Raw genomic sequence first — 27,890 nt, forward strand, 5'->3', positions numbered from 1 at the left:
AACCCGTGTGCCCTGCATCGGCAGGCGGACTCCCAACCATTGCGCCACCAGGGAAGCCCCTCAACCTTAACTCTCGATCGCCGCGCCCCTACTTGGTTGTTTCCCTTCTTGCCACGCCCCCCCGCCCTATCTCCATTTCCCAACATGCCTCGGGCTCCCGTAAGCCGGCAGTCATTCTGGCGCAAGTTCCAGAGCCTTCTGGGAAGTGTAGTTTAATTTTTCCTCCGCTGCGTCAAGATCTAGGGCTGTGGACTACCACTCCCGTGAAGTAGTGCGTAATTCCACTACGCGGCGTCTTCGAACGCGCCGCGGCAGCCATGTTGGACGTGGCCAGTAGAGGGGCCGGCACCAGGGGGTTATCGAAGCATCTGTCACGATGCTGCGGTCCCTGGTGTTGAGGAGAACAGCGCCGGCGCCGCGGCTGCTCCTCCAGATGCTTAGGTCCCCATCGCTCCGGAGCCGTGGGAGTGCCACCGACCGGAGTGTGACCACCGGGGGACGCGGGGAGCCTCAGTGGCTGAGGGCAACCATCGGGGGGCGCCCTGGAAGATCGCCGGCCTTACTCACAAGAGAAGGGGCAGGCACTGGGGGGCGCCAGAGAGGAGGTACCGAGACCCCCTGCCTCGCAGCCGCCACGTGGGGACGCCTTCCTAGCCCCGAAGACACTCTGCCTGGACAGGACAGCTGGAATGGGGCCCTCAACAGGGCCGGAATGGGCGTGTGGGCGCTGGCGACGGTGCTGGTGGTACACTGTTACAGCAAGAGCCCGTCCAACAAGGGTGATTATCGGGACAGTATGGGTTTGTGGAAGTGAGAGGCCGGAGGAGTGTCCTGACTCCGTATCTTTGGAGGGTGGGAGTTGCATATAGATTTAGACCACCGGAGCCTCAGTCTTTGTAGGACCTAGACATCATCAGGTCATAGAGCAGGTCGAAGAGTTCAGTGTCTCTGCGTTGTATAATTTCCCAAATTGTACAACTATTATTGTATAATAATACAGTTATTACAGGTCAGCCTCCCTTCTTTGAGCATCACTTTGTCCATCTGTACAATGGGAGCATTTTCTCTACCGTATCGCCTGGTTCAATTCCTCTTTTAAGAGGTCTCCAAGGAACCGCGCGTGTTTTAAGGGCAACCATTAGATGGTTTAGAGAAGTTGCCCTCCTTAAGGTGGCCTGAGAAAGGAAGAGGAGACTTGGTTTCAATGCCAGCTTTGGCCCTGCTCGCCCCTTGCTCCTCTCTAGCTTCAGTTTCCCCATCTATACAGTGAAGGATGACTTCTCAGTACTCTGACATTGCTGTTATTTTGACTCCTCTTGGAGTTCAGCAGCGTGGGTGTATCCATCAGGGAGACTCCTAAGGTTTTGCTGTGCCTGGTCTCAGGCGTGGGGTGATCTTGCTATGTGGGGCAGTTGGCAGGAGAAGGAAGACAAGGAAGTGGCTCTGTAGAGCCCCAGAGCAACCATGGGGGCTGGCTGACCCAGGTTGGCATCCCCCCTGGGTGCATGGAGCTGAGCAGGGACTGGGAGAGCAGGCAGAGAGCTAGACTTCTGGCCTACGTGAGTCCAGCTACTCAGGTTCTCAGCTTTTCCTCAAGGGAGAAGACTAAGGCATGGTGTTCCTAGATTCCATGCATCCCAAGCTCTGAGATTTTGGACCAAGAGGAGGGACTCCCTTGACATTCATTTGTTTATTCAACAGATGTGACTAGCTATAAAGGAAGGGCCTTGGATGGGGAGTAAGGACACCTGGGATCTTGTTTTGGTTCTGCCTCTAACTTCCGTTGTGACTTTGGAGTTTTGCTCCTCCTCAGTGGTCCTCTGTTTTCTCATCTACAACATGAGGGTGTTGAAATAGAACCCCTAAGGGCTCTTCTAGCTTGGGCATGCTATGATTCTATTACGTCCAATATTTTTATAATATTAAAAAATTAAATTATATTTTTATTATATTTTTATGATTCTATTACTTCCAATATTTTTATACTCTGTGTGTGCCTACTTTGGAGCTCAATGTAGAACTCCTAACTTAACACAATGCCAGTTAAGGGGACAGTGCAGGCAGTTAGACCTGTAGGTCTGGTGAGTGGTTTGACAGTGTGTTGTTGGGGGATCAGAAGGCCAACAGGGTCAGGAAAGCCTTCCTGAATGATTGGAGACCTTCCTGGAGGATGGGGAATTTGAACTTGTGTTCTGAAGGATAAGGCAAAGATGAAAAGGAGAGTGAATATTGTGAGTACCATGAGAGCAGCAAGTGCATCTTGATATTTTCAGGTTGATACCAGCTCCTTTCCTTAATACTTCCACGTTGTTTGTCCACCATAGTCTCTGGTATTTAGTGTAGGTACTTAGTAAATGTACGTTGAGATGGTTTGTATTCTACGCAGAGGTTTCCGGGAACAAAGATAAAGTAGTCGCAGGTCAGCATGGCATGTATAGAGGCTAGCAGAGTGTCCAGCCTGGTTGGAAAACAGGGGGTCTTTGGAATGAGGTGAGAGCAGATGGAGTGGGGTCTGGATATCAGGCACAAGGGTTTGGAAAGGTTGGAATTGTCCTGTAGGCAATGGAAAGTTGATGAGCAGGGAATGTCCCGAGGCCAGTATGTTTAGAAGGATTGGGGGAAGGTGTCCAAGGTCTTGCCTTAGAGCTTTTGGGGGGCTCCAGATTGGACTTTGTGGCATATGAACCCTAGCAAAGAGACTAGGGTCTGTTCACCAAAATAGATAATGATCAAAACCATGACCAGTTCAACCTTTCTGACCTGCCAGTTACCCTGTCTCCTTACTTTGAGTTGTAAGCTGAGACCCTCAGTGCAGCACAGTCATTACTGCCCTTTAGGAGCCAGGAGGCCCTGGTTCTAATCTTAGCTTATTCCTCACTCCCTCTGTGACCTTGCAGAGACCACTTCTTTTTGAAGACTGAGGGGAGAGTGGATACAGCAATATCTGAGGAAGGCTTGTTTCCCTTCTAGCTAGGGGCTGCCCAAGCATGCCTGGGTGTATGTTGGGAGGACAACTGGGGAAGGTAACCAAGAAAGACCTGGCCCTGCAGTCTAGGCCAGGAGGTGAGGTGGAGGCATATGCATAGGTCTGAACCACAGGACTGGTTTGCATATGCATGATAAGGTGGATATTGTACACATGAGGAAACTGAGGCTCAGGAGGTTAGGTAAGTTAGTCAGCTCATACAGAAAGTAAGTGGCAGAGATAGAACTGGAGCCCGAGTCTGCTACTTCCACCTGGCTCCAGTGCTTCCTCTCATGTTTTACTGGGTGACTCTCTTGGGTGGACTGTGAGCTCCTTGAGGCAGGAATGGGTATGAGTCTGTCCAGTGCCCATCAGTGGAGCTCCGGACCAGCTGGGCTCAAAGTGTTGCACCGGCCCAGGAAAGAATTGTGCCTCTGCTGACTTTTGAGTTTTTTCGAGCCAGGCAGCTTTTCCTATGGCCACAAGGTGGTGCCAACAGCCTATAGGCTGCCCAGGCCAGGCCAGACTTAACACTGCCTTTCTGCTAGGCCTGGTGATTCCTAAAGGATTGATTGGAACCCTCTCCTTTGGATCTCCCTTTGTTGGGCTTGGCACTTGAGTGTTTGCAGATTTTTCAGCCATTATTTCATTTCTTTAGCATCCTTGTGAGGCCATCAGGGCAGGGATTACTGTCTCTGCTTTATAGCAGGGAAGCTGGGGTTGAGAGGGAGAGGGGCTGCCATAGCACATGGTGAATAGCGGGCAGAGTGTATTGGAGCCTGGCCTCCTGGTCGAGGCTGTCTCCACTCTCAGAGGGGTCCACATCCCTGCCTGCTCCTCCTTATCCTGTCCCTCTTGCTGGGCTTGTGACCTGTGACATCAAGATTCAAAACTAGGCTGAGAAACTGAAGTGGGGGGAGAAAGTGGGGCAAGGTAGGGGGATGATTAATAACAACAATGATAATCACATAAACCTGCAGAGCTTTATAGCTAAAGAAGAGTGAAGGAGTTCACACACTGAGTGTTTACTGTAGGCCACACGTGGTACTAACACGTTATTTGGATCACCTTTGTGATGAGAGTGAAGCATTTGGGCTCTAATAGATGTGGAAGACAAGTTGTTAACAGAGGCTACCACGTAGGCAGGGGATGACTAGCTTTCTCTTTGTATATCTTGGCGTCCTTTCACTTGCTAAAGCCCATGTTTCTGAAGTGCCTCCATTTCCACTGTCTTACTGGGCCCTCCAAGCAGCCCTGAGGGGTAGGTCCTGGCCAGGGATTTGACCAGTGCCCCCTCTCTCTTCAGATGCAGCCCTGGTGGAAGCTGTTCGAGCCAACAATGTCCAAGAAGTCAACAGGTGAGTGTCATACCCCAGGCCTTGCTCTCCCACGCAGGAGGGCTGAGTGGGATGGGCCCCTTGCTCTGGCGGTGGCTCTGCCTTGGAGGAAATCCTCACAGTGAGCTGGGAACTGAACCCTGTGACTTCCTTGTAGTCACCAAGTCACTTGGGGTCCTTTGGCCCAGGTCAACCCTTAGATATTTTAAGGTAGAGAATCAGTCCCTGTGTCTTTTTTCTGGCCCCAAACATCCCCGGATCCTTTGGCTGTTTTGTTCTTTGAAGGATGTGGTTTGGAGTTCCTCTACATCCTGTAGGTTCTTCAGTGAATCTTCCAGTTTGTTCTTGTTTCTCTGTGGGATCGGTCACTTGTAATTGCTTGTTGCCTGGATGGGGTGCAGGTGGGCACCAGTGGAGAGGCTTGGAGATTTGAGAGGGAGCTGGAAGAGACCTTTCTGCCAGAGCAGCCTGCCTGCAGGGCTGGGTGCACATGCTGGGCTCCTGCCCAGGGGCTGACTGCATTTCTAGCCTCCCTGGCTCAGCTGTTCCCCTAGTGACCACTGGTCAGTTAGATCTGAGACTTGTTCTTGCTCAGGGACAGGACTTGACTCGGGCCTCCGCCTGGTGCCCAGGGCAGGGCAGAGTCTGTGTCTTGGACGGATGCTCAGACATAGGGCATTAGTATGGGGCTGTTATTCAGGGGCAGAGGCTTCATTCTTGGTGAAACTAGTGGCCCGCATTAGGCCTAACTTTGGCCATTTTTTTGCCTTTTGTATAGAACTAGGTGGCCATAGGACACCCTCCCTTCCCTGCCACTATGTCCACATTTTAAACAGGAAGTCAGGTGTTTGGAGAGGCTGTCACTGCACCCAGCGCTGCACACCTGTTGGTGCTGTCCCTCACTCCAGTTGCCTGAACATACAAGAAAGTGTTGAAAGGCAGTCACAGCCCCCATCAAGACTTACTGCTTTGATTCCCTTGCATTTTATCTGCAGCATTATTATTGATTCTCAAGGGTGCTTTTGAGTATTAATGTTCAAGGCTTAGTTTTTAATAAACCACTTTTGGAAGTATGGGCTGGGAGTTGTTTTGTAGCCAAATAAATATTATGGAGCAATAGTTTAATAAACATGCGATGATGCATCTTTAAAACCAAGCACAGATGTCAGCTTGTTGTTATAAGAGCCATTCATAACTCCAGGCAGTGCATGGCCAGAAACAGATGAGCCTCATTTCCTTCTGCTGCAGTACAATGGCATGAGGGGGCGGAAGGTGGCTGTGCCCCGTCCTTTAAGGCTTTTGCTGACCCTTTAATCACCTGTTGATGACTGCTGAGGTAACTGCTGCCAGGCTGCTGCTTTCCTCTGGCGAGCCAGTATAGGCAGTGCATTTACAGAGCAGCAGTGCTGTGAATCCACCTTTCCATCACCTAGGGGAGGCTGAGTTTACCCTGTTCCATTGAGCCCCCAAGGGTTGATTGATTTAGCTCTTTCAAATACACATTTTTCTCATTAGCAGGTAAACCCCTGCCCCAAAATTACAGGAAGTGATTGAATTTATGTTGTGTGTGTGATTCACAACATTCATGCTTGCCTGTGTGGATAGGGTCTGTAGGGACTTTCCTGTGTGTCACCAGTCTCTAACCTGCCTTTCTCCTGCCTCCTCTTGTCCTATCTCTCTTGGTCATGATGACTCAATCAGAATCTCCCTTCACCCCTCGTGAGGGGGTCAGAGATGAGCAAGGCACAGACCCTGCCCCTCAGAACTGACAGTCTCCCCCCTCCACCACCACCTGGTCTCAAGGAAACAAACATGTAACCTACCAATCACAGTTCTTCCCACTTAGAGAGCTAGACCTACTGGTAGGGTTGGGGAGAGCCCGACCACCCTTGCTAGAGGGAAGCTTTCTTGAATTCCTACTGCACGTCCTTGTTTAGCCTTTTTACGCCCTAGACTCTGCACAGGTGCTTAACGCTACCCCTAATTTCTTCCTCTGTGTTCTGGCCTTTAGTTCTTCCCAACAGACCTGCCGATACCAGGATAGAATTCCATTCTCAATTTTTAAAAAATATTTACTATAGTTTATACGTGGTTGGGTCACCATGTGTATGATGTGTGGTTAAATCAGTATTTGGAATAAAACTCAGACCTGGTAATAATATTGTCCTCTACCCTCCTTTCCTCCTTGCCCTCTCTGGATTCTATGCTGTGTGTGTCTCTGCCTTGATGGCCCCCTACCTTCCGCTGGCCCCAGAGCCTTGGGAGAGCTCTGGATAGTGAAGGGCAGCAATCTGAAGCTCTTCTGCTCAGAGGTGGGAAACTTCATCATCTTCTTTAAGGATACTCTGGAATCTGCAGTTCCTAGGTTCTAGGTATGGGCCCTCCACACAGATGGCTCTCTGTACACGGTGCTCATTACCCTCTGCTTAAAGCCTCCCAGTGTCAGCTCAAGTCCTACAGCCCTTGTGAAGACTTTCTTGACTCCTCCCAGCTGAGTGTGATCTGCCCGTTGCCCCACACCTGCCTGCTGGTCTGGAAAGGTACGTGGGTCATCTAGGAAGAGCCGTGTTAGCCATGGCAGGAGAGGAATCCTTTGCTAGAAGAGAGGTTGGAGGTCAGGTGGGAGAAGCAGGGCTGAACATCAGGACTGAGGAGGCACTCAGCCCATGAACAGGAAAACCAGTGTGGTTCCCATGCTGCCCAAATCAGGAACAGATGAGGAATCCTCACGCAGCAAGCCAACAGCTCTGGACAGCCACCTGAAGTGTGGACACTATTGACCTGTTTTATGTAGAGCTGGCTAACTGTTTGTGGTATGGGCCTGCCTGGCTAAAGGGGCAGGGAAGGTTCTGCCACTCGCCACACTCTTTTTTATATTAAGAAGGTTTGGGCTAGACTTCACCTTAAACCACTGGATTGTGTGCCTCCCCAGGGCAGGGACAAGGTCTGGTTTCCCACATGTCTTATCCTCTTCTCCAGCACAGTGAAAGTTGCGGAAAGCTGCTTTTTACTGACTTTTCAGCAAACCTGAAGTAGACAATCCAGAGTCTTATTTCCATACCCCCATTGGCTAGCTATATCAGAGGAAGGCTGGGTCCCTTTTTCTTCCCATTGTCCTCTCCTCCTTTCTCCCTGTGTGGCAACTGTTTCCTTCCTCCCCCAAGGCACTTAAACCTTGTTAGCAAGTTCAGGTCTCGCTCTTTAGGAGCCCAGTCCTGAGGCCCCTGTCCCACTTGTCAGCAGCATGAGCAGGTGGCCCTGCTTCTGGGCTCAGCCCAAACCCAGGCCTGGCTTCTGGGCTCAGGATCCACTCACCCGAAACCTAGGGCACAGGGCAGTCTGAAGGCACATCTGTCCAACCTTGGACTGAGCCATGTGAGGAGCTGTCGGGGCTGGCAGAAGTGAGGCCTCCTGTTCTCCCAGTGGAGATCACATTTCCTTTCGAACAAACTTGGGTGAAAGACTATACCCCTACCCACTTCCCTTCTCCCGGCAGGGAGCTGGGCCTTTGCTGAGTGCTTTTTTTTGTTGGTTTTTTAAAATTTTATTTATTTTATTTTTGGCTGTGTTGGGTCTTTGTTGCTGTGCACAGGCTTTTCTCTGGTTGCGGCGAGCGGGGGCTACTCTTTGTTGTGGTGCGCTGGCTTCTCGTTGCGATGGATTCTCTTGTTGCGGAGCACAGGCTGTAGACGCGCGGGCTTCAGTAGTTGTGGCTCGCGGGCTCTAGAACGCAGGCTCAGTAGTTGTGGCGCACAGGCTTAGTTGCTCTGCGGCATGTGGGATCTTCCCGGACCAGGGCTTGAACCCATGTCCCCTGCATTGGCAGGCAGATTCTTAACCACTGTGCCACCAGGAAAGCCCTCTGCTGAGTGCTTAACTCAGTTGTTTCCATCTGCCAAGCGCTTTTTAAAAGAAGGAAGTCTGATGGTGTCAATCTTTGTGCCACCAGAAAGCCCTCTGCTGAGTGCTTAACTCAGTTGTTTCCATCTGCCAAGCGCTTTTTAAAAGAAGGAAGTCTGATGGTGTCAATCTTGGACTGCAGACTGCCTACCCTTTCTCTCCAGGATTCATTTGTTCATTTGAAAGAATTTTACTGAGCACCTGTCATATGCTGGGTTGTATACTTGGCACAGGGGACATCTGACCACTCATGATTCCTGCCCTCAGTGAAGGAGTCTGGGGAAGACTGTGGTAACACAGTGTGATCAGTGCTGAGACAAGAGGCCAGGATATACCACTAATCAACCTGGGGGACCAGAGATGTCCTAGAGGAAATGACACCTCTCAGACACTTCCTAGTGGAAAAGATTAGAGTCTTAAAATATCAGGAGGGCTTAGCAAATAGAAGGAGAAGGCGTTCCAGGCAAAGGGAACAGTGTAAGTGATAGCACTGAGGCAGGAAACAGCCTAGAGTGTGTGGTGAGGAGGGGAAATTATATACTGTTTGGTGTTGCTGGATCACAGCCTGAGGCCAGGAGAGACTGGAGATAGGAAGGGACCTGGTCATGGAGAGCATTGTCCATTTGTCCCTCAGTCACTCATCTGTCCAGCCTGTCCGTTGTGCCTAGCCCTGAGCTGAATTTGTGTTGGTGGCAACAAAATGAGGAAGGGGAAGCAGTCCTTGCTCTGGAGGAGCTCATTGACCCTCTTCTCAGGTGAAGAGGGAGTCAAAAATCGAGAAGCAGCAAACCAAGGCACAAGTTGCCTAACTTCTATAAGACTAAGTAACATGGAAATGATAGTACCTATAACTTATAGAGTTGTTGAGTGTTCATTATTAATAATAGAATTATTACTTAGTTCAACCAATATATATGACTGCTTATTAGGAGCTAGGCGTTGGACTGAGTGCTGGAGGTACAGTGGTGAACAAGATTGGCACAGTTCCTGTCCTCTTGGTACTTACAGTCTAACCGGGAGCCAGGTGACTAATTATGCAATTATAATTATGTACTTCAAAGTGATGAACAGTTTGTCTCTTCAACAAATGGTGCTGGGACAACTGGACATCCACATGCAAAAAAATGCAGTTGGAGCCCTACCTCACCTTTACACAAAAATTAACTCAAAATGGATCATAGATCTAAATGTAAGAGCTAAAACTATAAAACTCTTAGAAGAAAACATAGGATTAAATCTTTGTGATTGTGGGCTAGGCAAAGCCTTCTTAGATATGGCACCAAAAGCATAGGAAACCAAAGAAAAAATTAGATAAATTGGACTTCATGGAAATTAAAAACATTTGTGTTCAAAGGACACTTTTAAGAAGGTGAAAAGACTCTCCCACAGAAAAGGAGAAAATATTTGCAAATTATATGAGATTTGCATCCAGAATATGTAAAGAACTCTTACAACTCAAGAATAAAAAAGTTAACCCAATTTAAAAATGGACAAAGGATCTGAATAGACATTTTTCTGAAAAAGATTTTCAAATGACCGATAAGCGTGTGAAAAGATGCCAAACATCATTAGCATTAGGGTGATGCTAATCAAAGCCACAATGAGATACTGCTTCTCACCCATTAGGGTGGCTGTAATCAGAAAGATATAATAGCAAGTGTTGGTAAGAATGTGGAGAAATTGGAATCCTCATATATTACTGGTGGGAATGTGAAATGGTGTAACTGCTTTGGAAAACAGTTGGCAATTCTTCAAAATATTAAAGATAGAGTTACCTTATGATCCAGCAAGTCTACTCCTAGGTATGTACTGCAGAGAAATGAAAACATGTATATTAATGTACTTGTACATGAACGTTCACAGCAGCATTATTCATAGTAGCCTAAAGAGGGAAACAACTCCAAAGTCTATTAACTGATCAATGGATAAATAAAAATATGGTATAGCCATACAGTGGAATATTATTTATCAGTACAAAGAAATGAAGTACTGCTAGGTATATGCTATAACATGAATGAACCTTAGCATTATGCTAAGTGAAAGAAGCCAGACACAAAAGACCACATATTATATGATTCAATTTACATAAAATGTCCAGAACAGACAAATCCATAGAGACAAAGTAGATTGGTGATTGCCAAGGACTGGAGAAGCTGGGGTTGGGAGGGCATAGGGGGTGACTGCGAGTGGGTCCAGAGTTTCTTTCTGGGCTAATGAAAATGTTCTGAGGTTAGTAGTCAAGATCACACAACTCTGAATCTTCTAAGAACAATTGAGTTGTGTACTTTTAATGGATGGATTTTATGGTATGTGAATTATATCTTTTTTATTTCTTTTTTTTTTTTAGAGGAGAGTTTTTATTGTTGTTGTTTTGTTTTGTTTTGTTTTTTTGTGGTACACAGGCCTTTCACTGTTGTGGCCTCTCCCGTTGCGGAGCACAGGCTCCGGACACACAGGCTCAGCCACCATAGCTCACGGGCCCAGGCGATCCGCGGCATGTGGGATCCTCCCGGACTGGGGCACGAACCCGTGTCCCCTGCATTGGCAGGCGGACTCTCAACCACTGCACCATCAGGGAAGCCCTAGAGGAGAATTTTTTTAATATTTGTTTAATTTATTTTTTGGCTGTGCCTCACGGCATGTGGACTCTTAGATCCCCAACCAGGGATTGAACCTGTGCCCCCTGCAGTGGAAGCACGGAATCCTAACCACTGGACTGCCAGGGAAGTCCTGTGAATTATATCTTAATAAAACTCTTTAAAAAATGAAGTACAAGACACTTGGGAATCTAACCTTGAGTATAGGAGGGGTTAGGGGTGGGGTATGTTGTCAGTAAGGCAAAGCATCTGAGTGAGATTGAAGTGAACTCTGAAGGATGTAGAGAAAACTAAAACATTGTGTTAGTAGAAGGGCAGTAGGTAGAAGGCCCTGAGTCAAGCAAAGATGTGAAGGAACTAGAGAAGGCCAGTATGACTGGACTCTAGAGAGTAAGAGAGGGTGTGAAATAAAGTTGGAAAGTTAAGCAAGGACCATATCACACTGGATCTGTTGGCCAAGTTAATGATTTTTATTTTTACTAAGAACAGTGGGCAGCCATTGAAGAATTTTAAGGTGTGTGTATGTGAGAGAAAAAGACACATACATGGTGACATGATCTAGATCTGTAATTTTAAAAGATCACTCTGGCTGCTCTGTGGAGAATAGATTGATAGAGCTGTGGTGGATGCAGAAGACCTGTTGAAAGTGACTGGAGTAGTCCAGACCAGAGAGGATGATGGCAGGTGGTGACTTGAAGTAAGATGTCAGTAGCAGAGATGGAGGAGGTAAGCTAGACAGGACTTGGTGATGTGTAGAACAGTGTCAGTACCTGGTATGTAGTAGGTACTCAATATGTGAATCTTGAATGAATGAATGAATAGAATTGGATATGGTTGATTAAGGAGAAGAAGGTGTTAAGAATGAATTTCCGTTTTCTGGCTTGATCAGCTGTGGAGATGCTGTTACCATTCGCTGAGATGAAGATCCTAGAGGAGGACTGGGTTGGAAGAAAATGATGAGTTCAGTTTTGAACATGCAGAGTTTAACGTTTCAGTGAGATATTCAAGTGGAGGGGTCAACTAGGCAGTTGAATGGGTCTTTCTGACTCTTCCCGCTATATATAGCATGCTGCCTCAATGATCGGTTTAGAGATTGTTTTGACATCTTGTTTTGATTTCTGGTTTGATGGTTTTAGACAATAAAGTACTTCATACCAGTTAAAAGTTTTTTACTAGATACCTTTGGGAAAAAGTCTGGTTTGATTTGCAACACAGGAAAGAAGAAAGGGTTGGGTTTTGTTGAAGGCTAAACACATTTATTCTAGCTCTGCATTGATGGCTTGGTTTGGTTCTTGTCCCCAGATGCCCCAGCTTGGGGCTTGAGGCACTTGCTGTCCATGTGCCAGGATTAAGGTGTCCCAAATGTGCTTAGTTACAGTATAGGTAAATGTTCTGCATATTGATCCAGGGATTTTATCTAATTAACAAAAACCCTGGCTGGTAAATACATTTGGCTGTCTCGGGGCCTCAGGGAGGCTGTCTGTCTATTGATTGTTGTATCATTTTGGCTTGATGGGAAGATATTAATGATGGCATCAGAGCAACCAAAACATCTGACTCTCTTAACCAGTAAATATGTAAATGTTCTTGTGGCTTGCAGTAGGTTGAAACAAAAGCTTTATCCTAGGCCAAAGGTCAAGGCCTAACTGGCATCACTCATAATCTGATGCTTGTTGAGAGCATTTTTTGAATGCTAGGGTATAACCCACACAGGTTTTTTTGAATTCTGGGATGTTGGAAAGCAGCATAATGTTACAGAAAGAATACAAGGTTTTTAGGATTAGAAGACCTGGGTTCCCATAATTCAAAAAGAGTCATGTACCACAATGTTCATTGCAGCACTATTTACAGTAGCCAGGACATGGAAACACCCTAAGTATCCATCGACAGATGAATGGATAGAGAAGATGTGGCGCATATATACAATGGAATATTACTCAGCCATAAAAAGAAACGAAATTGAGTTATTTGCAGTGAGGTGGATGGACCTAGAGACTGTCATACAGAATGAAGTCAGAAAGAGAAAAACAAATACCGTATGCTAACACATATATATGGAATCTAAGAAGAAAAAAAAAACATTCTGAAGAACCTAGGGGCAGGATAGGAATAAAGATGCAGATTTAGAGAATGGACTTGAGGACACAGGGAGGGAGAAGGGTAAGCTGGGACAAAGTGAGAGAGTGGCAGGCATATATATACACTACCAAATATAAAATAGATAGCTAGTGGGAAGCAACCACATAGCACAGGGAGATCAGCTCTGTGCTTTGTGACTACCTGGAGGGGTGGCATAGGGAGGGTGGGAGGGAGACACAAGAGGGAGAGGATATGGGGATATATGTATATGTATAGCTGATTCACTTTGTTATGCAGCAGAAACTAACACAACATTGTAAAGCAATTATACTCCAATAAAGATGTTAAAAAAAAAAATAACAGCTAGCAGTAATTGAATACTTGTAATGTGCCAGGCACAATTCTAAGCTCTTTAAGTATATGCTTATAACAATCCCAAGAGCTAGATATCATTACCTCCACTTTATAGATAAGGAAACAAGGACAGAGAGTCAGGAAGAAGGCCAGCAGAGACAGGATTTAAACCTAGACCGTTCTAGTCACTGTATTACCCTGGAATTACTAAGTTCATTATTATTCAGGAGACAGAATCAGTCGCTGATAGAAAAGTTACTAAAGTTTGACTGAAGTTATTAAAGTTTGCCACTGAATTTGTCACTAAATAGCTGGCTTGGATTTTAGAGAGAAGAGCAGTATGTATTTAAAATATATTACAAACCTCATCTGTTAACATCATCACATAACTTTAAAGATGATATTTTTTATTTAAAATAATACTGTCAGAAATTAATTCTCATTGGTTCTCTTATATAAATAATTGGCATTAAAGTGAAGATTATTAAATAAAGAAAACAAGACCTAGGTTCCACTTCTGTCACAGTAACTGTCTCTATGACCCTTAGTAGGTAATAGACCCTCCCTTTTTGAATCTTAGTTTACAAATCTTGTTAATGGGCTTCCCACTGAGAACTCTGAAATATAATTCTCATGGTTAAGCTTTACAGAAAAAATTGAGCCCTTTGGGGAGGGTCCAAATCACACACTAAAACACCAGGGCTTGCTCAAGTGGGCCTTCACCAAACAAGCAATTTTGCAGAGTGGTCCAGGGCCTGGCACCTTTTCTGAGGTGTGGACTTACTGAGTCTCTGGGTGCTTGCTCCCTGGTGATGGAAAGCAACTGGGGAAGATTGGGTTAGGAGCTTTTTATGAACTTCAAGAGTAGGTGAGTTGTGGAAACAGCCAGTCAGCTGCTGAGAACCCCAGCAGAGTCAGGTGGTTGGCCAAGCTGAGGAGCAGAGAACAGCCAGGGCTTACTGGGGTGGCTTGGGGAAAGTAGGGATGCCCCTGAAGGGGAGCCCAGCCCTGGGATTGAGCCTCTAGTGCTGGCCCCACTGGTCCTTGGCTGTATGGTAGTCCCTTAACTTCCTCAGTGACCTCGACTGTAAGATAACTTCACAGGCCACCCTCCCAGGATCTCGTGAGAGTTCCAGGCAGGTGAACTCTTGAGGTCTAGAAAATTACCCATCCTTTGGTTCATCAGTGTCACGTCTTCAGGGAAGCCTTCCCTAGCCCTCTAGGTAGCACTTATCACCCTCTTTTGGGATGGGTCATCTGTTTCCTTCTTTCTCTGTCTCTGTCTCTCTCTCTCTGTCTCTCTCTGTCTGTGTGTCTCTCTCTCTCTCTCTGTCTCTCTCTCTCTCTCTCTCTCTCTCTCTCTCTCTCTCTGTCTCTCTCACAGTACTGTGAGTTTCAGAGGTGGGAGACCATTGCTGTGTTGTTCATCTCTGTTCATGTAAACAGTTAACAAATACTTATTGAGAATTGTAAAAGTGGTGAATGGTAAGAGTTAGGCAGACGTTAACAGTTATTTACAGTCATAATAAACCTGTAAATGGAGGAACTGACATCCCCTATGAAAAAAATAAAAATGGTGAATTAGTTCAGTCATTTATTCATTCAACAAATAGTGCCTGCTGTGTGCTGGCACTGTGCTAGGCCCTGATGGATCAGTGGTAAGCCAAAAATGTACAGACCTCACCTCGAAACTTAAAGCCTAGTCAGACGTTAATCATGCAAATATGAAATTACAACTGTGACAAATGCTGCAAAGGAATGGTATGGAGAACCCTGAGTGCCTCTGAGAGATTTCCTCTGGTCAGGGAAAGCTTCCCAGAGGAAGCTTGAGTCCGAAGTGAAGGAGAGAAAGAATTAACCTAGGTGGAGAAGGATAAAAAGAGCTTTCCTGGCAGAAGGAACTTTTGTTTATAGAGGCCCCGTGGCAGGAGGAACAGCAGCAGGTGTGAAGGACTGAAAAAGGCTGATGGGACTGCAGCTCAGAGGGGGGTGCCAGGAGCTTAGAGAATAAGCAGGTCTTGCAAGGCATTGGAGGCTGTCTATAGTAAGGAGCTTTGTCTTATTCTAACAGCAGTGACAGCTGAGTTGGGGGCGGGGCAGGGGTGGTTGAGAGGGGATTGATGTGCTCAGCTGCTCAGCAACCATTCTTTTTTTTTTTTTTTAATTCCTAGGTATTTTATTCTTTTTGTTGCAATGGTGAATGGGATTGTTTCCTTAATTTCTCTTTCTGATCTTTCGTTGTTAGTGTATAGGAATGCACGAGATTTCTGTGCATTAATTTTGTGTCCTGCAGCTTCACCAAATTCATTGATTAGCTCTAGTAGTTTTCTGGTGGCATCTTTAGGGTTCTCTATGTATAGTATCATGTCATCTGCAAACAGTGACAGTTTTACTTCTTTTCCAATTTGTATTCCTTTTATTTCTTTTTCTTCTCCGACTGCCGTGGCTAGGACTTCCAAAACTGTGTTGAGTAATAGTGGTGAGAGTGGACATCCTTGTCTTGTTCCTGATCTTAGAGGAAATGCTTTCAGTTTTTCACCATTGAGAATGATGTTTGCTGTGCGTTTGTCATATATGGCCTTTATTATGTTGAGGTAGGTTCCCTCTGTGCCCACTTTCTGGAGAGTTTTTAGCATAAATGGGTGTTGAATTTTGTCAAAAGCTTTTTCTGCATCTATTGAGATGATCATATGGTTTTTCTTCTTCAACTTGTTAATATGGTGTATCACACTGATTGATTTGTGTATACTGAAGAATCCTTGCATCCCTGGGATAAATCCCACTTGATCATGGTGTATGATCCTTTTAATGTGTTGTTGGATTCTGTTTGCTAGTATTTTGTTGAGGATTTTTGCATCTATATTCATCAGTGATATTGGTCTGTAATTTTCTTTTTTTGTAGTAATGTTTGTCTGGTTTTGGCATCAGGGTGATGGTGGCCTCATAGAATGAGTTCGGGAGTGTTCCTTCCTCTGCAAATTTTTGGAAGAGTTTGAGAAGGATGGGTGTTAGCTCTTCTCTAAATGTTTGATAGAATTCACCTGTGAAGCCATCTGGTCCTGGACTTCTGTTGGAAGATTTTTAATCATTTTCAATTTCATTACTTGTGATTGGTCTGTTCATATTTTCTATTTCTTCCTGGTTCAGTCTTGGAGGGTTATACCTTTCTAAGAATTTCTCCATTTCTGCCAGGTTGTCCATTTTATTGGCATAAAGTTGCTTGTAGTAGTCTCTTATGATGCTTTGTATTTCTGCGGTGTCCATTGTAACTTCGCCTTTTTCTAATTTTATTGGTTTGAGTCCTCTCCCTCTTTTTCTTGATGAGTCTGGCTAAAGGTTTATCAATTTTGTTTATCTTCTCAAAGAACCAGCTTTTAGTTTTATTGATCTTTGCTGTTGTTTTCTTTGTTTCTATTTCATTTATTTCTGCTCTGATCTTTATGATTTCTTTCCTTCTACTAACTTTGGGTTTTGTTTGTTCTTCTTTCTCTAGCTCCATTAGGTGTAAGGTTAGATTGTTTATTTGAGATTTTTCTTGTTTCTTGGGGTAGGATTGTATTGCTATAAACTTCCCTCTTACAACTGCTATTGCTGCATCCCATAGGTTTTGGATCGTCATTTTTTTTTGTCATTTGTCTCTAGGTATTTTTTTTATTTCCTCTTTGATTTCTTCAGTGATCTCTTGGTTATTTAGTAACATATTTTTTAGCCTCCATGTGTTTGTGTTTTTGTACGTTTTTTTCCCTGTAATTTCTAATCTCATAGTGTTGTGGTCGGAAAAGATGCTTGATATGATTTCAAGTTTCTTAAATTTACCAAGGCTTGATTTGTGACCCAAGATATGATCTGTCCTGGAGAATGTTCTGTGTGCACTTGAGAAGAAAGTGTAATCTGCTGGTTTTGGATGGAATGTCCTATAAATATCAATTAAATCTATCTCATCTATTGTGTCATTTAAAGCTTGTGTTTCCTTATATATTTTCTGTTTGGATGATCTGTCCATTGGTGTAAGTGAGGTGTTAAAGTCCCCCACTATTATTGTGTTACTGTCGATTTCCTCTTTTATAGCTGTTAGCATTTGTCTTATGCATTGAGATGCTCCTATGTCAGTTTCCTCTTTTATAGCTGTTAGCATTTGTCTTACGTATTGAGGTGCTCCTTTGTCGGGTGCATAATATTTACAATTGTTATATCTTCTTCTTGGATTGATCCCTTGATCATTATGTAGTGTCCTTCCTTGTCTCTTGTAATAGTCTTTATTTTAAAGTCTATTATATCTGATATGAGTATTGCTACTCCAGCTTTCTCTTGATTTCCACTTGCATGGAATACCTTTTTCCTCCCCCTAACTTTCAGTCTGTATATGTCCCTAGGTCTGAAGTGGGTCTAGTGTACACAGCACATTTATGGGTCTTGTTTTTGTATCCATTCAGTGAGCCTTTGTCTTTTGGTTGGAACATTTAATCCATTCACATTTAAGGTAATTATCGATATGTGTGTTCCTATTAACCGTTTTCTTAATTGTCTTGGGTTTGTTTTTGTAGGTACTTTTCTTCTCTTGTGTTTCCCACTTAGAGAAGTTCCTTTAGCATTTGTTGTAGAGCTGGTTTGGTGGTGCTGAATTCTCTTAGCTTTCGCTTATCTGTAAAGCTTTTGATTTCTCTGTCAAATCTGAATGAGATCGTTGCCGAATCTGAATGAGATCGTTGCCGGGTAGAGTAATCTTGGTTGTAGGTTCTTCCCTTTCATCACTTTAAATATATCATGCCATTCCCTTCTGGCTTGTAGAGTTTCTGCTGAGAAATCAGTTGTTAACCTTATGGGAGTTCCTTTGTATGTTATTTGGTTTTTTTCCCTTGTTGCTTTTAATAATTTTTCTTTGTCTTTAATTTTGTTCAATTTGATTAGTATGTGTCTCGGTGTGTTTCTCCTTGGGTTTATCCTGCCTGGGACTCTCTGTGCTTCCTGGACTTGGGTGCCCATTTCCTTTCCCATGTTAGGCAAGTTTTCGACTATAATCTCTTCAAATATTTTCTTGGGTTCTTTCTCCCTCTCTTTTCCTTCGGGGACCCCTATAATGCGAATGTTGGTGCACTTAATGTTGTCCCAGAGGTCTCTTAGGCTGTCTTCATTTCTTTTCATTCTTTTTTCTTTATTCTGTTCTGCAGCAGTGAATTCCACCATTCTGTCTTCCAGGTCACTTATCCATTCTTCTGCCTCAGTTATTCTGCTATTGACTCCTTCTAGTGTATTTTTCTTTTCAGATGTTGTATTGTTCATCTCTGTTTGTTCTTTAATTCTTCTAGGTCTTTGTTAAACATTTCTTGCATCTTCTCAATCTTTGCCTCCATTCTTTTTCCGAGGTCCTGGATCATCTTCACTACCATTATTCTGAATTCTTTTCCTGGAAGGTTGCCTATCTCCACTTCATTTAGTTGTTTTTCTGGGGTTTTATCTTGTTCCTTCATCTGGTACATAGTCCTCTGCTTTTTCATTTTGTCTGTCTTTCTGTCAATGTGGTTTTCATTCCACAGGCTGCAGGATTGTAGTTCTTGCTTCTGCTGTCTGCCCGCTTCAGCAACCGTTCTTATTGCTGAGAAACATTAGGAACCAATCTGAGTGCCTACCAGCTTGTGTATGCCAGCATCTTCTTAGGCACTGATCTAGCCACGGAGGCAGTGAGACCACAAAACTGCTGTCCCCCAGGGCTCCTCAGCAGGATCAGCTGTCAGGCTGTATCTCCCCACCACTATTGCTGTGGCCCAAGTGCTTCTTCTCCAAAGTCCCAGCTCAATCATGGTCATAACACAAATCCTGTCAGCGTGACTGGAACTATTTGGATTTTTTCCCGTGGAGTTTTCTTGGAAACTGAGGAACATAGAGAAATCTAAGAATATTAAAAATAGTCAAACTAATATGTTACTGGGATTAGCATATTCACTTTAGCCATTTTCCTCACAGTTCTGCTCTCTCTGTCCTGTTTGAAAAGCCTCCTCAGAAAATCTGGCTTTCGAACTTTAAGGCTCTTCTACATCCTGCTTCCTTCCCTCTCCTCTCTTTGGAGCAGTGGTCCCAGGCCCAAAGTCCTCCTAAGGCCATAAGTGGTTCTCTTCTTGTGACTCTGTCAGTGGGTTTGCTGGAGAGGTTTTCATATCACTGGCAGGAATCCTGTCAGTAAGGAATTCAGAATCTGAGAAAACAAGGTTTGACTCCCGGCTGTCAGTCTGAGAAAACAAGGTTTGGATCCCAGCTGTGCCATTTGTTAGCTCTGTGACCTTGGGAAAGTAGCCTAACCTCTCTAGCTTTAGATTTTTCATCTGCAAAGTGGGATGATGATTGACCTACCTCACACCTTTGCTGTGAGTATTAAATGAGAAAATTAAATGAGAAAAACCAGCGAGTGCTGTGCCTGGCACATACCAGGTGCTCAATACATAGTAGGTGTTGTTTTTGAGTGTTGTTAATTACACTCTTTGCCCCTGAACTAGCAAAATAAATTAAGATAATGGATAGGATTTTCTGGATAATCTATTTTTACCCTCTACATTTTTCTTAAGCTCCTAGTGTGTATTCAGAGACCCCAGTGAATGAACACAAGGTAAATGGATATTAAGGTGGAGCAGAAAGACACCCAGCCTATCATGCTTAGTTTTACTGCATTTTTTTAGAGCCCATGTATATTCAGAGTTTTGTTTAATGTTTATAGCATATTACTTTGACAGCATACTTTTGTATATTTTTTACATATAATTGTTGTATATGTATATTATAAAGCACATAAAATAATAATATTTTAATAACATTATTAACTATTACTAATAGTGATCAATGTTTATTGAATGCCTTTTTAGAGATAGGCATTACGTGAGACTTAAATCACTAAATCCTTAAAACTGTGCAAGTAGTATAGCCCCATTTCATAGATGATGAAACAGAAATTTGGATTGTTTGAGTAATTTACCCAAAGACACCCCCTTGGAAGTGACCCACCACTTCATTTTACAGATGAGGAGGCCATGAGGCCGGAAGCAGAATGGAGCTTGCCTGGGTCACAGTTTCCTCCCAGTACTTTTCCAGGCTCAGGGAGATATTTTGGAGCTCAACGGAGAACCATTTCAGTCTGCCTTACTGGGAGTCTATAAGGTTCCTGAAGATAAATGTCAAATCTAGATCCCTTATCTGTCCTGCCCTCAACTCCGCTCTTCATTGACAGGCCCCACCCCACCCCTGCATTCCTCCCAGCCAAGCCGGCTCCCCTCTGTCCCAAGAACCCCCATTCCAGTCAGAACTGGCTTCTCTAGCCCTAAAAACGCAGCTTCTTCCTACCTGTGAGCCTTTGTAGCGCTTCCAGCTCTACCCCTGTTCTCCTCACACCCCTATCTAGATCCTGTTTGTGGTTCGTTGCCCCCTTCAAGCCCTTCCTTTTCCAGAAAGCTCACCCTCCCTAATAATAATAGCTGCCATTTATTAGATACCCACTCTATGTGAGGCAGAGTACCAGATATTGTATATGTATTATCTTCATTCTTCGCTGCAGTATTGCAAAACAGATTGCGTTGTAATCATTTTCCACTTGAAGCTCAGACAGATTTAGTGCTTACTACCCTACAGCTTGTAAGGAGTAGAGCTGTGATTTAAACCGAGTCCCACGTGAATGCAAAGTATGTGCTTTTCTCACTGCAGTTCACTGCTAGTTCCAGCCCATGTTGATCTTTCTTATCAACATTTCCACAGCCTTAAAGTCTGAGCCAAATGGTATCATGTTTAGTTTTCACCTCATTGTCTTTCTCCTCAGTTGCTTCATGCGTGTGTCTCCTCACCCAGGCCATGCTGTCACAGCCAGCTAGATGGCACCTCCTCCTGCCTTCACCATAGCTAGTCACACAAGGCTGACTGGGCACTCAGAAAGCACACAGTACAGATAGAGTCTGGCCAGTTGATTGACTGGTTGAATAAAACCTTGTTTATTCTCCAGAGTCTACCCAGCAGGAGGGTACAGCAGCTGGGCAGGCTGACTGGTCTCCAGGATCCTCCATTCATGTGGGTGGGAGGCCCAGGAAGGCTGCATAAGAATCCCTCTCTGAGGCTGAGCTGAGGCTTCCATCTCAATGCCCTTTTGTTTGGGAGGATAGTACCCAGGCCTCCCGGGAAGTCTGTGTATTTGACCAGCTTTTGCAGATAGTGAGCAGGGACCGAATGTAAAGCACAAACAATTGGAGGAGGCCCCTGAAATTCCCATGGGTTCAGAGTCCAGCAGGCAGAGCAGTATCCTTCCCAGGGCCAACTGGGACACAGGTACAGCCCCCGAATGGGTCTGTTAGGACCCAAGGCACTTTTGTCTCCAGCCTCACTTCCTCTCCAGTATTCATGTCTCCTCTTTAGGTTCTCTGATGGGCAACATCCAGCCCTCAGTTAGGCACCTCTAGGTATGAGGCACACTCTGCCTCCTGAATGATAAGCAGACTCTGATTGGTCAAACATTTACTCATTCATTTTATTTTTCCTTTTGAGATATAATTCGCATATCATAAAATTCACCCTTTTGAAGTATACAGTTCAGTGGTTTTTTAATATAGTTGTAAGATTATGCACCCATCGCTGCTCTCTAATTCCAGAACATTTTCATCACCATTTCCCCCCAAAAAACCCAGTCCCATTAGCAGTCACTCCTCATTCCCCCCTCTCCCAGACCCTGGCAACTGCTATTGACATTCTGTCTCCATGGATTTCCCTATATGGGTATTTCATATAAATGGACTCATATAATATGTGGCACCTTGTCACTGGCTTCTTTCACTTAATATGTTTTCAGGGTTCATCTCTGTTGTAGCATGTATCAGTACTTTGTTCCTTTTAATGACTGAATAATATTCCATGTATAGATATACTACATTTTATTTATACATTCATCAGTTGATGGGCATTAGTGTTTTCACTTGTAGACTATTATGAATAACACTACTATGAACATTTGTGTACAGGTTTCGTGTGAACGTATGTTTTTATATCTATACCTAGGAGTGGAACTGCCAAGTCATATGGTAACTCTATGTTTAACATTTTGAGGAACTGTCAGACTAGTTTCCAAAGTAACTACACCATTTTAACATTCTCACCAGCAATATAGAATATGAGGGTTCTGATTTCTCCACATCTTTGCCAACATTCGTTGTCATTTTTATTAGAGCCATCTTTAGTATGTGTGTAGTGATACCTCGTTGTGGTTTTGGTTTGCATTTCCTTGATGGCATCTTTTAATAAGTTTTTTGGCCATTTGTACATTTTCTTTGCCATTTATTTATTCTTAAGGCCCATTATGAGCAGTATGCCCCATTTGGCATTGAGGACCACAAAGATGTATCCTCATGACCTTTGCCTTTCAAAGAACTTTCAGTCTGGTAAGAGAATTGTAATTAGTACATATGAAAAGTTAAGGCTCCATAGACAAGGGGGCATTTAGTCTGGGCCTGGAGATGGGTAGTATTTGGATACAAGGAGCTCGGTGGAAAGACATTCTGGGCAGTTGGAATAATGTAAGCTTAAGCACTTTGTAATTAGAAAAGTATTATATTTTATGTCGTGGTGAATTCTGACGTAATACTGTGAAAGCACCTGGCATAGCACTTGACACATGGTGGGCTGCTGTTATGTAGTTAGCGCTCTCTACTGCTCCCCTTTGGTCCCTGCTCTGTCTTCTAGGACTACACAGCTCCCTTTTCCTGTTCCAGACTTTTAAATATTAAGAGACAGAACTCCAAGCCAAATAACCCTTGGTTCTCTAAATTGTGATTTCAAGTCTTCTCCTCATCCTAGTCATTTTCTAATGAAGTGGCCACAAAGTTTTTGGTGCCCCTTCTGAATTCCAGTGTGGCATGACAATTATTGGGAGGAGCAGGGCAGTGATCCCCTTTTTAGAGATTTTAAGAATCTATTAACATGGCCTGAGCTTGCATTAGCTTTCTTGGCAGCTGCATTATACTCCTTGTTAAGCTTGCAGTCAGCCCAGTCTACAGAAAACTAGGGCTTCCTGTACTTCTTTTTTTTTTTTTAACATCTTTATTTGAGTATAATTGCTTTACAGTGGTGTGTTAGTTTCTGCTGTATAACAAAGTGAATCAGCTGTACATATACATATATTCCCATTTCTCCTCCCTCTTGCGTCTCCCTCCCACCCTCCCTATGCCACCCCTCTAGGTGGTCACAAAGCACTGAGCTGATCTCCCTGTGCCATGCAGCTGCTTCCCACTAGCTAGCTATTTTACATTTGGTAGTGTATATATGTCCATGCCACTCTCACTTCGTCCCAGCTTACCCTTCCCCCTCCCCGTGTCCTCAAGTCCATTCTCTACATCTGCATCTTTATCGCTGTCCTTCCCCTAGGTTCTTCAGAACCTTTTTTTTTTTTTAGATACCATATATATGTGTTAGCATACGGTATTTGTTTTTCTCTCTCTGCCTTACTTCACTCTGCATGACAGTCTCTAGGTCCATCCACCTCACTGCAAATAACAATTTCATTTCTTTTTGTGGCTGAGTAATATTCCATTGTATATATGTGCCACATCCTCTTTATCCATTCATCTGTCGATGGAAACTTAGGTTGCTTCCATGTCCTGGCTATTGTAAATAGTGCAGCAATGAACATTGGGGTGCATGTGTCTTTTTGAATTATGGTTTTCTCAGGGTATATCCCCAGTAGTGGGATTGCCGGATCATATGGTAGTTCTGTTTTTAGTTTTTTGAGGAACCTCCATACTGTTCTCCACAGTGGCTGTATCAATTTACATTCCCACCAACAGTGCAGGAGGGTTCCCTCTTCTCCACACCCTCTCCAGCATTTATTGTTTGTAGATTTTTTGATGATGGGCATTCTGACCGGTGTGAGGGGATACCTCATTGTAGTTTTGATTTGCATTTCTCTAATGATGATGTTGGAGCTTCCTGTACTTCTATAACCTACCAATTAGATTTGTTTGCCAAGCTTGTTTTAACCAAGACCACTTTAAAGTATTGTATTGCCATGCAGCTGTGAAAGTGGTGGTGGTAGTATGGAGACTACCACAAAGAAGAAGGGATGGATCTGGCCTTTCTCATCTTCAGTCTAAGAGAAGGGGTCTCTTCCAGGGGAGAAGGTTCTAGACAGCAGAACTAATCAGAGTATCTCTATCCCTCAGATAACCTCCTTTTCACTTAAGGCTTTTCCTACTTTATCATTTTCTGTCAGTTGGTTAGTCCCATCAGATACTTGTGCTGGCCCCAGGCTAAATGTGGGAAAAAAGGGAAGAAGATGGGATATGTGCCCTGGAAGGCAGTGTGGCTCAGTAGAGAGAGCATGGGGTCCAGTCCCAAGCTGCCACTTAACTGACCATGTGATCTTAAGCAAGTCAGTTACCCTCTGTCTATATGACTCAGGCTCTTCCTCTAATCACAGGGCCAGATAAGATTATAAATGTCAAGTGCCTGATGCATAGTAGGCTGCTCAAGAAACATGAGTTCTTTTGAACTCCACCATTCAAGAGCTTTGCAAGACCCGAAGAGCCAAGCATGCAGTGTGCTCACTGACCCTGTACAAGCAGCTCTCAGAACACCTGTGATCCTTTAAGCACTTATTTGTGTACTTACTTGTTCCATTTCCCCACCCCCAGTTCAGACTGGGAGCTCCTTGTGGGCAGGATCCGTGTGATTCGTCTGTACCCTCAGTGCCCAGCACAGAGCCTGGTTGGAGAAGGGGCTACTTAAGTTTTGTTACTGGGACAAACCTGAATTAATGAAGTCCAGATTTTGTCCCTCCCCATCTAGAGGGCCAGGTACTGTGGTTGGCTTTGCACAGTCCATTCTTTTTTTTTTTTTTTTAATTTTTTTTTTTTTTTTTTTTTTTTTTGCGGTACGCGGCCCTCTTCCGTTGCGGAGCACAGGCTCCGGACGCACAGGCTCAGCGGCCATGGCTCACGGGCCCAACCGCTCCGCGGCATGTGGGATCCTCCCGGACGGGGGCACGAACCCGCATCCCCTGCATTGGCAGGCGGACTCTCAACCACTGCGCCACCAGGGAAGCCCTGCACAGTCCATTCTTTACTGAAAATCTCATAGGGTTCTGGAGCTTAGCAGTAGTGGCTCAAGTGCCAACCCAATTTAAGAAATTTGAGCCACTTCTGTGTCTCGTTGCCATAGTATGACAAGCTTCCTATCAACCAGCCAGCTGCCCAGCTGCCCTACTGCCCTCTGTGGCAGCCTAGAGGCCTGCCGTGGTGCCAGTAGGTGGCGCTCACGGCCCTTTCCCACACTTCACTGCCTAGACAGACTTTGCCTTCTAGTCACCAAGGCAGCTGCTGACTGGGACAAAGCTTAGAGCCCAGAGGTACCCAGATGAGAGTGCCCTGGACCGCCCCCTCCCCTTTCTGGCCTTGTTGGTTTTTTTGTTTTATTGAGTCCCAGCCATGGCACACACTGCTTGAGGAAGTACAGATGTTTCCCATAGAAGATCCCAGGAATTCATTAAGGGAATCTGTGCTTCTGCCCATCCTTTGTGGCACAGCTCATGCCTCTGCCTCCAAGAAGTCGTCCCTGTGGCTCTTGCTCTGCCCTACACTCACATGATGCCTTGCTTGTATTTTAGCTGTTTGCCAGGTGTGTAGCTATCCAGTGAACACCTTGAAAACAAGAACACTGCATAATTCATCAAACTGCCCTCAGTATCCTGCTCAGAGTCCTATAATAACCAGTTTCATGAAAAGTTTGTGGAATGAATAGTTGAATAATAGGACGTGGTTCCTTAAAATAATTGTCATCCAAATTGAAGGACAATCTACAAACTAGCCTGACTCTGCAAAAATGTCTATATCATGAATATATATCAAAGAAAAGTTGAGGAACTGTTCTAGATGAAAGGAAACTGAAGGCACATGCAATGCTTGATTCCAGTTTTTTTTTTTAATAAATGTATTTATTTATGGCTGCATTGGATCTTCATTGCTGCGCTCAGGCTTTCTCTAGTTGTGGTGAGTGGGGGCTACTCTTCGTTGTGGTGCGCGGGCTGCTCATTGCGGTGGCTTCTCTTATTGTGGAGCACGGGCTCTAGACACATGGGCTTCAGTAGTTGTGGAGCGTGGGCTTCAGTAGTGGTGGCTTGTGGGCTCTAGAGCGCAGGCTCAGTAGTTGTGGCGCACGGGCTTAATTGCTCCACAGCATGTGGGATCCTTCCAGACCAGGGATCGAACCTGTGTCCCCTGCATTGGCAGGCAGATTCTTAATCACTGCGCCACCAGGGAAGTCCCTGATTCGAGTTTTGATCCTGAATTACAGCTGGATCTGGGGCAGAGAGGGGATTGCTATAAAGGATATTATTTGGATAATTGAAGAAATTTGAGTATGGGATATATATTAGATAAAAATATTTTATCAATGTTAAGTGTTCTGAATTCAATCATTATTGGTTAGTGGTTATGTAAGAGAGTGTCCTTATGCTAGGAAATACATGCTGAAGTATTTGGGAATAAAGGGGTATAATGTCTGAAACTAACTCTCACATGGTCTAGGAAAAAAGAGAGAAAGAAAAGGAGTGGTAAGGCACATGAGGCAAAATGTAATGAGAATCTGAGTAAAGGATATACCTGAGTTTTGTGTGTGTGTGCTATTTTTTTTTTTTTTTTCTTGCGTTATGCGGGCCTCTCACTGTCGTGGCCTCTCCCATTTGCGGAGCACAGGCTCCGGACGCGCAGGCTCAGTGGCCATGGCTCACGGGCCCAGCCGCTCCGCGGCATGTGGGATCTTCCCGAAACGGGGCACGAACCCGCGTCTCCTGCATCGGCAGGCGGACTCTCAAGCACTGCGCCACCAGGGAAGCCCGTGTGTGTGCTATTTTTTAACTGCTCTGTAAGTTTGAAGTCATTTCAAAATAAAAAGTTTAAAAAAATAATAATCTATGCACTTTAATGTGTGCCAAGTTCCTCCTAGAAACTGTAAGAAAGATGGGACAAAGAATGGTCCCATCTTTGGCTTTTATTCTGTTTAATCCAGCAGTATTCAGTAAAGTTCTGTTACAGCTCCTCCGCTGTATGCCTTTTTTTTTTTAATAATAAATTTATTTATTTATTTTTTGCTGCGTTGGGTCTTCGTTGCTGCGGTGCGGGCTTTCTCTAGTTGCAGCGAGCGGGGGCTATTCTTCGTTGTGATGCACAGGCTTCTCATTGCGGTGGCTTCTCTTGTTGCAGAGCACAGGCTCTAGGCATGCGGGCTTCAGTAGTTGTGGCACTCAGGCTCAGTAGTTGTGGCTCATGGGCTCTAGAGTGCAGGCTCAGTAGTTGTGGCACACAGGCTTAGTTGCTCCGCAGCATGTGGGATCTTCCCAGACCAGGGCTTGAACCCGTGTCCCCGGCATTGACAGGCAGATTCTTAACCACTGTGCCACCGGGGAAGTCCCCTCCGCTGTATGCTTTTGAACACAAAACAATGGTAATGATGATAGCTAACACTTGGAAGTGCTTACGCATACATTATTTCCTTTGGTCATCTCAGCACCCTTGTTAGGTAGGTCTAGCAGACTGATAAAGTAGGATGGCTGAGGTTCAGAGAGGTAAACATGACCTGCCCAGAGCCACACAGCCTGGAAGAGACAGGTGCAGGCTTTTATCCGCATCAGTCTGTTCCAAGGCTGGTGCT

General features: G+C 44.7%; 1 protein-coding gene across 4 annotated transcripts in view; it reads left to right on the forward strand.

Annotated features, from left to right (window-relative positions):
- Nucleotides 1–215: 215 nt before the first annotated feature.
- Nucleotides 216–27,890, forward strand: part of CLPB (ClpB family mitochondrial disaggregase) — a 148,752-nt gene continuing 121,077 nt past the window's right edge. Inside the window, exons 1-2 of one of the 4 annotated variants that reach the window (XM_007463002.1) lie at nt 272–779; nt 4,272–4,323. In XM_007463002.1, the coding sequence (XP_007463064.1) occupies nt 377–779; nt 4,272–4,323 (455 nt within the window). In that variant the 5' untranslated portion in view covers nt 272–376. Of the gene's footprint in view, nt 780–4,271; nt 4,324–27,890 lie in introns of all 4 variants that reach the window. The other 3 variants (XM_007463004.1, XM_007463003.1, XM_007463005.1) reach the window with 3 other exon arrangements.

This window comes from Lipotes vexillifer, unplaced genomic scaffold, assembly GCF_000442215.2.
Source record: "Lipotes vexillifer unplaced genomic scaffold, Lipotes_vexillifer_v1.1 scaffold557, whole genome shotgun sequence".
NCBI lineage: Eukaryota > Metazoa > Chordata > Mammalia > Artiodactyla > Lipotidae > Lipotes > Lipotes vexillifer.